The sequence below is a fragment of the Squalius cephalus genome (assembly GCF_949319135.1).
Source record: "Squalius cephalus genome assembly, chromosome: 9".
Classification (NCBI taxonomy): Eukaryota; Metazoa; Chordata; class Actinopteri; order Cypriniformes; family Leuciscidae; genus Squalius; species Squalius cephalus.
In genome coordinates this window covers 22081885-22093849 of record NC_137130.1, presented here as the reverse complement: position 1 = coordinate 22093849, position 11965 = coordinate 22081885, and the positions used below count along the sequence as shown (strand labels likewise).

General features: G+C 37.3%; 1 protein-coding gene across 1 annotated transcript in view; it reads right to left on the bottom strand.

Moving 5' to 3' along the window:
• Positions 1 to 7802: 7802 nt before the first annotated feature.
• The window catches only part of igsf3 (immunoglobulin superfamily, member 3), a 154601-nt gene continuing 150438 nt past the window's right edge, over positions 7803 to 11965 (bottom strand). Inside the window, exon 9 of the mRNA XM_079881417.1 lies at positions 7803 to 11188. Coding sequence (XP_079737543.1) covers positions 10938 to 11188 — 251 coding nt within the window. The 3' untranslated portion in view covers positions 7803 to 10937. The remainder of the gene's footprint in view (positions 11189 to 11965) is intronic.

Here is an 11965-nt window from a genome sequence, read left to right as displayed (position 1 = left end):
GTCATGAAAAGGAATCAAGAGGACGAGTGCTACTCATCTCAAGGATGAGTAAAAACCCATCAGAATGCTAAAGCCACACACACACATAGAGATATAGACAGTGGCATTTCGAATATGGCTTTTAAGTGTTATTATATAACATGTTTTGACTTTTTCTGTGCTTTTATACCAGGAAGAATAACTGTCAGAGTAGGCTACCACAGACAGCAACTAAATGCTGACCTTAGCAGGTGACCGTATCCATGGGTAACACAAACACATAAACAGAGAACTCTCTGTGTACCAAAACTGGTGGTGATGACACAGTGACGAAATTGTTGTATTTAGGCAGACAACAGTGTTTGTGCTTCGCTTTGGGAGTCAGATTCTCCCTGAAAGACCAGGGAAACGACAAGTACAAAAACAGAGTTTAGCTCACAGCTAGCGCTGAGCGACCATGAGTGCTAGCACAACAACAGCCGACTCCTTAAATCCAAAAACGTCCCCTAAAGTTTGAGCTAGTCACAGAGCGTTTGACTTAACTTAGCTGAGTGTATGTTATTCAATGAATTATTGATTATGTGGGATTGCAGCTATACTAGTCTGTAGCCCTACCCATAATGCTACGGGTGCTCAGAGAGAGTGAAACAAATTCAAGCTTCCATGTCTAACCGTGACAGTGAGAACCCCCTCACCGCCACATCCACATAACATCACCTGCGGCCGCTGAGAGTGTGAGGTAACACGTTTATTAAGAATGTGATCCGCTCGTGAGTGGAGACAGCAGCGTCAGTGAGGCATAATCCTGTTAGGGAGAGTGGCAAGTGCTCTCAGCTTCTCTACGCTTAGCTTCTCACTCATTCCTTCCCCGAGGTACTACAGCACTGAAGGAGGACAGGGCTGGAGTGAATTGTTGGCTTTGACTCTGGGGAGCGTGTGAGAGACAGGAGAAAAAGAGAGTGTGTAAATCAGAATATTAAAGCATTACATTTCCTTAAAACAGAAGCCACCCAAGCTCCAGGCATAGTTCTTTCTCTATACGGTGTATTATTATGTTATCTCAAAATTTCACACTTTTTACAGATTTTTACATGTTGTCCCACTTTGCTGCACTTTTCCTCATTTCCATATCTGGTACTTTCACACCTCTCGGTTTTGCCATTGTTAAGTATTGCAATCGTCATTCTCACGGTTATCACCTCATGTAAAGAGAATGTAATGATGTAAACTTGTTTTATAGGATGTGTGTTGGGTACGATGAATAACAAAAAAAAAGATATTTTGATATTGTTTGCTGAACTTTCTGCAAAGCATTTTGTATAATCATAGCCTTGCTTCTTGCCCTTGTGTTTGCTAGTTAACTCTTTTTTAGCCTATACAGAATTAACTAGATTAATTTAACAAAATTGAAATAATTCTAATGATTTGCATCAACTGAAAATACTCAACAACGTGACAAAAGATGACTACATTTTTACAAAATATGAGTGGTGTTCACATATGAAAAATTCATCTCCGAAGAGTCCATCTCTTTCTTATGCAACATAAGTCTATGGGAATATGTGGGAATTGTATCATCCACCAGAAGAAAAAGAACTACACTATATAGTTTACAACAATATTAGCACATCTCTCTTATGGAGACAAACAAAAGCGAAACTCCAAAGAAATACAGTATAACATTTCATCAGTGTAATCGTTCTGAACAAAGCAGTTGACGAAACTGTTTCATCAGTTTTTGTTTTTATTGACAAAAACAGGAAATTAGAATATGCTACAAAAAATGAAGATGGTTGTGTATTCAGACAGCTGAGGCAGAAACTGTAGTCGCTTCAAAAAATACCTCAGCCAATACCAGTGATATAGTAGGCCTAGTCGATATTGATAATTTCTTTAGTCTTAAAACTAGTTTGGCATGTATTATTAAGTCATTTAATCTTTGTCTCTATGTTAGAAATGATTTCAGAAATATGTATCATAGTATTATGGAATTGATTAACACTCTTAGCAAAAACGATCAGTAGTTTTATTATTAGCACATTATTTAAATCACAAGCATTCAGAATTACTCAGCCCCAGAAGAGCAAGTAAATGGAGCTCAGCTTATTAGCTTGCTGTTGTGACAACATTTAATGTAGAAACATTACTTCAATTTGTGGCAGCAGTGTAAAATGAACTACAAACAACATTACAGAAGAGCTGATAAATGTGCACTATGGTTGAACATCATTCGACATGCGGAGTATGAAAAGTAACCTATCTGCTTCCAGGTATGCTAGCAACTACAAAGCCAACATCTTATCTCTTCATGCCTGTGTACGTGAATGATAAACATCTACATTTATGCATTTAGCGGACACTTTTATCCAGAGATTACAATATGTGGACAAAAGCAATAGTGTGAGCATAATAAGAAATAACACAATCTTCTTTTGATGTGCATGGATCGATCAGTATCTAAAAATATTAGCATTTTTAGCCATAGGCACACGCAGGTACGCTATAGCAGGCGTAACTTACAAAATCTGTTGAATAAACAAATCCAGCCAAAGGTGGGTTTTAGCTTGTTTAGCTGGTCTTCTGGGCTGGGTAGGCTGGTGTTAAGCTGCTTTAACTGGTCTCCATGCCTGACTAAGCTTGTGTTTAACTGGTATGTGGCTGCCAAGCCGTTTCTAAGCTAGTTGGCCGGCTGGTTTCCCAGTCTGGGGTGCGTTTCCCAAAAGCATTTTTAGTCAACTATTGCAAGTAAATAGATCATGCTACAAATAAGCAAAATAACATGCAGTACAATCTATATCTTTCATTCTATACTGTATACTGTGTATATTATATATATATATATATACAAGCTTTTAGTTTGCAGTTTTTGAAGAGTGCCATGATTATAATGTGTGGGAAACCCACAATTAAAACAATCATCTGCAAGTAATGCACAACAACGGATAACATAAACAGGAAAGTTTTTCTTAGATAACGTTCATTATTTACAGCAATATTCTGACATTAACTTAATCTCAAACCTATTAATTATCAGAAATTACTACTCCACCACCTGTGTGTTGAATCAACATGGTTTGATTGATGGATATCCAACAAAGTTATATGGTCTCAGTTGTGACTAGCTATATTTTCTCCTACAACTTATATAATTAGGTAGTTAAGCGATGAGTTATGTGGAAAAAAATGCACGTCTGACCAGTTTTAAAGTACATCTCTAAACCATCAATCAGCTAACCACAGAGGCTGGCTTGTCGTTTTTTCTCTCAGCAGAGAGAGGCAAATTAAACTAACAAATGAAAGTGTTTTCAGTTTTTAGTACATTTCTTCTGCTGCTCACTTTCCTCCTCCTCTTTGGCCTCCTCTGGTGAAAATCACAGGGTTAGCGGTGTACCTGTAAAGGGTAGCTGCAGTGCATTTGCCTAATGACAGCAATTTTACTAAAGAAAGGCATTTCTTTCTTGTGAACACCACTAATTGGGATGTATGAGAATTTAAATCAATTCAAATCCAGCTTTTCAAGTGATTTTATTCAACTGTGAACTCTCAGAAGGGTTCATGTGGATATGCTTCATATGTTTATACTTGAAGCTCAGGTTAGTGAAGACCAATGTGATGCACAGAAATCAATAGTATTAACCAGTGTAAATGACCTCGCTTTCCCTCTAATAAAAACCCTTCATTTACATAACACTTAAGAACAGTAGCTAATAGGAGACTGGATTTAATGGGGAGGTTAATAATAAAAACCCTTAGGCACAATCTAAAACACGTCAAGCAACAAAATGAGATGGTAGGAACATTCCCTCCGTAAACAATAACACGTAAACTAAACACTTGCTCTGAGGCAAATGAATAAGACAGCAATACTCACCTGAAATGCTTTGGATTTCACATTGCCTGGAACTAGAGCTCATTAAAGCGGTGCTGAGGCCCCATAGAAAACCACACATTTTAAAGCTCATCTATTATGGATGGCTGTAGATTGTAGTGAGAGTTGGGTGTTCAACAACCAAGTAAAATCAGAGAACATAAATACAGCAGTTTCCGGTGATATTTTGCAGTGATTATAGCTGGCAACATGTGAGGCTTGTTTATTTATATGAGATCGAATTTAAATGGTTATCACATTCTGCTATTTAGCGTGAATTAAACAATACACAAACATTTGGCTTAATTAAGATTGGTTTAATGTTTTTTTTTTAAAAAAAGTCTCTTTTATTTGATCAAAATAACGTAAAAAATGTAATATTGTGAATTATTAATACCATGTAAAATAAGTTATTGGAATTATTCCTGTGATGGCAAAGCTGAATTTTCAGCATCACTACTCCAGTTTTCAGTGTCACGTGATCCTTCACAAATCATTCTAATATGACCCTGGACCACAAAACCAGTCACATGGGTAAACATTTTTGAAATTGAGATGTATACATCATCTGTATAAATTAGCTTTCCATTGATGTATGGTTTATTATGATAGGACAATATTTGGCTGAGATACAACTATTTGAAAATCTGCAATCTGAGGGTGCAAACATTGAGAAAATCACCTTTAAAGTTGTCCATGTATGTTCACGATTTTGCTGCATTCACTTACAAAAATTAATGTTTTATATATTTACGGTAGGAAATTTACAAAATATCTTCATGGAACATGATCTTTACTTAATATCCTAATGATTTTTGGCAGAAAAGAAAAATTGATAATTTTGATCCATTCAATGTATTGTTGGCCATTGCCACAAATTTACCCGTGCGACTTGTGACTTTATTATTATCAATGTTGAAAACAGTTGATTCATGATTCTTTTATGAATAGAAAGTCTAAATTTGAGAGAAAGAATATAATTTGCGAATTTATATGGCCAGCTGACTGCATTTCCCTGAACATATTAAATTGTCTTTCAATTGTATTAAATTGACGTCAATGGAAAAACATGTGGTTACAGCTTCATAAAAGAAAGTTTGTTCATAGAGCTCTGACGTCAGTAAAAAAATAGAAATATATCACGTTCACTATATCGCAAAGGCAATTGTGTAATTACAGAGAAACGTTTCAAGGTCTCCACCGGTGTCTATTGCAATGAAAGATCCTTTTTTTTTTAAACATTCTATAGTCTTTATTAGAGGAACACACCCCTCCTGCTCAGCTGTGAGATATTATAGAAACTTGTTCTTTGTTTTTCATGTGATAGGCCTGTCAGACAGCTCGACCTTGCTAAGAGGCTGCTGCAGCTGAAGCAGACAAAATAACTTGCATCACGCTGCCGTAAACATGAACACACAATCTACACCTCTATTCTCCATCCCATCTTTTTCCCAAAGCAGCTGTCTGTATTCTTTTATCCATTTTTATTCACTCTTCTTTAATCCATCCATCTGATTTCTACCGCGGTCTGTCAGAAACATGACATGTTATTGAGCAGTGCATCCCAATGCCCAGAACCGTGACTCATTTGTAATCCTACAGAGGTGTGGTGTCTGCTCGCCTCTTGAATGCTTTTTTTGTTACAAATGACACAAAGGCACACACCTGTGGCACAGGTTTGCTTTCATCAGAAAGTAATTCCCATTCCATTCAGCGCTTTCATAGGTCCTGTGACACAAAGCACAGGCGGTGGTGTCAGCAAATTGATTCGACACCGTTCAGACAGGTAATGTAATGAAGGATAGCGGGGAGACTGTATTTACAAATTCTCTGAGCAGTTTCTCCCGCAGGCCCAGAAATGAGAAACACAATCCCACATACATCATGGCGTGAGAGAAGTATTAATATTCATGAGCAGAATGGAGTTTTAGCTGGCGAGTCAGGATGAGTTATGATAGGTGTGATGTGATTTGGTCCTGGCCCCTGGTGGTCACGCCACGCTCGGTTAGCAGACAGGACAGCAACAGCGGACAGGACCATCTATCCCGTATGACAACCTCTCGCTATACTCACATCAGGCCATCATCACAAACACATTAATTACCGAGCACACCATTGCTTCACAAATAGAGTAAAATATAAAAACACTCACTGCAAACGTTGCAGTCACAGAGCACATGACTGCATGCCTGATTTAGCTTAAAGACCCTGTGAAATTAAAATGAGAGGTTTGTGGCTTTCACTTCATTTGCATTTGCTTTGATGTCATGTAAATTCCAGTGTACTCGTATTACGTTTACAAAATGATTCCATTCAGCAGATATTTAGTTTATGTACTATGCAAGATTTTTTGGTTGAAAATGAACAAAACTCTTTAAACAAGCACAGACGTTCTCCTTGCCGTACTCAGATTCACAACTGTACACTGTAAAAAAATTATTTACATGATTTATCACATTTTTTAATTTGTCTAATCAACTTTGTCTAATTTATGTGGTTCATATAACATCATATTTTGAGTTTCTGTTGATTAAACCAATCTCCATTATCAACTCATTTTTTTAATTTCAATGAACTTAAAATTTTAAGGTAAACCAACAATATTTGTTTACAGTGTAGACTTATAACGATTTATAATTTGAGCTGCCAGTTTGACATTTTTCTTTTGTAACATTATTTATTTTAAAAGAGACAAAACAAAAGTGGAAGACAGTACCATTGAAAAGTTTGGGGTCAGTTCATTTTTTTTTTTTTTTAAGAAATTGAACAAAAGTAACAGTAAAGACATTTATAATGTTTCAAAAAGACTTTCTGTAAAAAACATCACTGTTTCTAAAAATATTAAGCAGCACAACAGTTTTCAACATTGATAATAATAAGTGTTTCTTGAGCAGCAAATCAGCATAATAAAATGATTTCTGAAGGATCATGCGACACTAAAGACTGGAGTAATGATGCTGAAAATTCAGGAATAAATTATTACAGTTGAAAAATATTATAATCATCACCTCAAATCATCATATTCATCTACGCTGAATAGCTAAGCCGAAGCCCAACTCATATAATTAGAAAAACAATGTTCTTTCGGGAGTAACTCGCCTCATCCGCTAGAGTACCAGATCTTCCATACCGCACCTTTAGGACTTATAGTCTTTCTCAAATATTTGTCCAATTCAAATGCTCTCTAGAATGAGAAAATCTCTCCACCAAATAAAATCTGCAACTAACTAGCAAGTTACAACTTAATTATAGTTAATGACCATGACCTAACAAAAGCCAAAAATTAGCATTTTATATTAACTAATCGATTTTCAATGGGTCTTTAAATTCAAAAGTGTTTTCTCTTCATTTTGTGTTAGAGACCTACTGAAGTAACTGCATTTCCGACAAAATTGGCCAGTGATATTGTGTATTCTTTTCTCTGCCAGTGAAAATGGCAACAAAAGAAGTGTCACCAAGCATCACACAAATCTGAAGAGAGTAAAACAAGAATAGTTTTACAAAAGTGACACATTCCATTGTGTTTGGGTTAAATATCAGCAAAGCCAGATGAGGGCCTAGGAGCTAACTGCTATAATTTACAATTACACATACAGAACAGAACATCACATAACATTAGGTAAACAAAGCACAAAGGCTGGTCTTCATCCAGACATCATAAACTGGCCATGCACTGTCCATCATTAAACCAGGTTTGTGAGCAGCTGGAGGGGACAGCAACTCTCAATATGATTCCTCCACACTGCTCTGGAGGTTAACAAGCACTGGCCCGTTATAATAACACACCAGCCTGCAGCCACCCAACTCATCCACCCAGAGCATCTGACTCAAACAGACCTGATAAGACACTGGAAGATATGTCAGATCCCATTCTCACCTTTAAGACGGTGTCTTTAGAGACAGGATTTCCACTCTCTTCAAAGCCCTGGAGGATCAAGGAGTGAAGAGATTCACAAATGCTTCTGTTATTTATTAAGGTGTGTGAAAGAAAAATACAGAAACCTTATTCTTTAGCTGAACGCAACTGTACTAAAAATTGTAATGGTAAATTCAAAAGCTTATTTTAAAGGGACAGTTCAACCAAAAATGCAAATTCTGTCATCATTTAGTCATGTTGTTCCAAACCTGTATGAGTTTCATTCTTCTGTGGAACATACACAAAGATATTGAAAAAATGTCTAAAAATACAATCAAAGTCAATGTAGGAATGTTCAGTCTTAAAAGATATTTCAGTAAACTATCCCTTTAACAGCTGTAACTCTTAACATTTGTAAATTGGGCCCCATGTACATTATATAAACACAATCTAAAACGTTGTGCACTGAACGTTTTATTGCAATCAACTGACAATAGCAAAGTGCCTTTTCATAATAGCAATTGCTACAATTGAATAAAACAAGTATCGATATAAAAAACACAACAAAAATTAAATGGAGTACAACAAAAACACAGAAGCATAAAAAAACATGGCAACTTTTTTTTAAATATTCAGTGCACTATATTTTGGTTATAAAAAAAGAACATAAAAATCACCACTTGAAAAAGCAGCACTGGCTGAACTGAACACACATCAACACAATATTTTTTGTCATTTGTTTTGTTTTTCTGCAGCTATACTGCCAGTACACAGCCATGACATGCAGCCCTCAAAATGCATTTACAACATTATGATTCAGCTGGGCATGTTGAACTACAAAAACACTATTTAGAGTTCTGAATAATTCTGTACAGACGGAATGACAGCAGAACTGCAATATCACACTCAATGCCACATTACACATCTCCTGCTTGAGGAAGGCTGACATTGTTGATCAAATAATTACATTTTACATTACATTTGAGGGTCGCTCGCTGTGTTAGAATGGCTAACACTCATTCAATCGGACAGGTGTGTTGAATCAGCGAGGCCTTCCACAAGGTGGAGATGGTGAGGATGCCATTGATCTGACATGATGTCACAACACACAGCTTTCAGACATTAATACAATGTCCCCCTTACTCATCATGCACTGTACAGTTCAACAAAATTTAGTAGATAAAGAGAGCTAAACCACTGTATCATCTTTATGAAGATTCCCAGATTGGTTCAGAATCATGTCTCGTAAGCCTCTAGACACGCTAATTAGCCATATTATACTGTAGTTGCCTAAATGTTCACTGCTATTTCTGCCACATTCAGTCTATGCAGATTTATGAAGTTCACATATTCTATCTAGGAGTTTTATGATTCAATAAATAAGACGACCACAAGCTTCAAGTGGATCTAAATTTCATTTACAGAAAAGCTGTGATGTTGACTATCGAGATCACATGAGGGCGGCAGTGACACTCTGAGCGACTGTGAGAACAGTGAAAGTTGCACTGTCAGAAGGTCACCAATGTTGTCTATAAGTGAGACCCATCCAGTTTGGTGTCAGAACGCATGTTGCTGTTACTAGACAACACATCATGTTTGGTAGTCCGTGTTTAAATTGAACAGGAAAGAAAATTTGACATAAAATTCATTCACGCTACAGCTAAGCTCTAAATGCTTTTAGTATGGAGGTTGAATCCTTCTTGAATGAAACAGGACTAGTGTGGATTGCAGAGCAAATGCGATGATCAAGAATTGTTATAGCATCTTCAGTGTTAAAATATGGCAGTGTTTTTGAAATGTTTATGGAGACCGACGATAATTTAGATGCTAAATTCACCCTCAAGAGATATAATCACACTATTAGGTCTTCACAGGTTACAGGTTATGAGACGGCGCATTAAGATTTCACAATCTTTTCACTTTTTTTTTAGCGGTAACAAATCGGGCACCATATTTTAAACACAAACCCATAAAGAGAAGAAAAACAACACTTGATGTGACGTAGAATATAGATAAAACAAAATGTCTAATCCCTTCATAACTCGTATATTCAGAAGCCTGCCGATTTCTGCTTTCCTCCTGGATTCATTACAGGGCACGCATGATGATAAAAAGGTCTTGGCACTGAGAATGTCCCTTGAGTAGGTAGTGTCCTGTCAGCCGTCTCCCTCAAGACATTGTTTTTACAAGAAATTCAAAAACTCTGGAGCCCTTCATGCCCCTTTTGTTTCCATTCAACCTTGCATTATGAAAATTCGAGGACACTGAGGCGAACGCTCACTAAATGTGGGGTCACAAATACAAATACAAAAGTTTTTTTTCAGGAGATAAATTGATCTTCTTAACATTGGGAAGGTCAAGAATACCTAGAAATGAAATGTGAAATTTGAGGGCATGTGGAAACATCTGAGCTCCAGTGATGAGGAAACATGTCAGTGTCAAGACTGTCTTTTCTAACTGGATGACATCAGATGGCTCACGTTACTCACGTCTAATCCCATTCGGAGTCTTTGAATTTGAATTTGTGGCTTTTGAAGATGAACTGGTCTTTGGCAGTGAGGATGAGCTAGGGTTCATGTATATCCTCGAGTCGGTGGGCGATGAGGGCTTTCTATATCCTTTTAAACAGGCAGTTCTGTGGCACGTGCACACAAACAAAATCAATATACATCCTATTGTCAGCTTTCCGAGGTTTTTTCGAGGAAATATTGTCCTTTTAGTCCTTCATCAATACACCATTGTCACTAGAAACGTTCATGGTCCAGCAATGACCTTCCAGTCTTTTGAAGCAAATATCAGCACAGACAATATAACAAATAATATGCAATGGTTTCCACCAGACTTCATTAACGCGAATAAAAAAAGCGAAACAAAAACGAGGTTGGCGTCAGTCAGGTAAAATACATCAAGGCTCACGGATACTGCCACCTCAAAAGGAAAGGTTCTCACAAAAGAGCATGAATGAAAAGTAAAATCATGTTTAAAAAAAAAAAAAAAAATCAGGAAAAAGAAAGCAAAGCAAACGTCTAGGCATCACCACCAGTAGCCAACTTCAACTGAGGAAGGTCTTAGTCAGTCATATGGACGGATTGACAGGCCAGGCTAGAAGCCCAGATTACTTTCTGGTGGCCTCATGACGGACGAGGAGAGACGAAAAAGAGAGAGAGAGAGAGTCAGAGAGAGAGAGCGTAGATGAGCGAGTCTCAGAGCGAGACGGTCGTGTTTGTGTCACTGTTACTCCACAGAGCCAGGGTGAAGGCTGAGGGCTGGGGGGTCCAGACAGGTTGGGGAATAGCTGAGGTGGGGCTCTTTGATCCACAGGAGCGGCGCTCCGTTCTTGCCCTCCTGGTTTTTGCTGGAGCTGCGGCTCTTGTATCGCACCAGCAGGACCGCGATGAGGAGGATGCCAAAGATAGGGAAGGGGTAGAAGAAAACGAAGTAGAAGAGGGAGTCGTTGGAACAAACCACTGACTGTAGGGTAGAGACTAGAGAGGAGGGAGAAGCATGACAGAGAGTTAGATTAATTTAAACAAAAATTTATTAAAACAAAAAAAGAGCACTGTGAACAAAAGATACATGATAAAATAACAAGCAATAAATCCTGTCTTCCGTGTTAATGCAGCTCTGAATAGAACACAAGCTAACTATGTGGGCTTGAAGCCTGAGCTGTCTTGTTGCATATTGCCAACTATTTATTAAAAAAGTAAGGTGAAACAGTAGGCATTGTGCTACAAAATGTTTTAAGTTCTATACTATACTGTTGTCCCATGACCTCATAATGTTACTTGTCAGAGGTATCAAGTGGCATTTTGTGAGATTACAATATTCTGTGCAGTATGGAGCCTATCTATCTATCTATCTATCTATCTATCTATCTATCTATCTATCTATCTATCTATCTATCTATCTATCTATCTATCTATCTATCTATCTATCTATCTATCTATCTATCTATCTATCTATCTATCTATCTATCGCAAATTGTTGCATTGTGAGGCCGTTTACACCTAGTATAAAGATGTGTTTTGGTCGATCAGATCAAAAGTAGATGAGGGAGACATTTTGATTTACACCTTGTGCTTTAAACCATCTCTTTTATCCATGTTTAACCACTTCTGTCCTGATTTCTTTGAGAGGAGAATCTATGGGCAGGTAAATGTATGGGATTTTTCAGATCTTTTGATCTATTGGACAAAATAAGCTCACGCAATTTACATGTGAATTTAAAGGAGACAATGGAAAAACATACGGAGAGCAGCAGC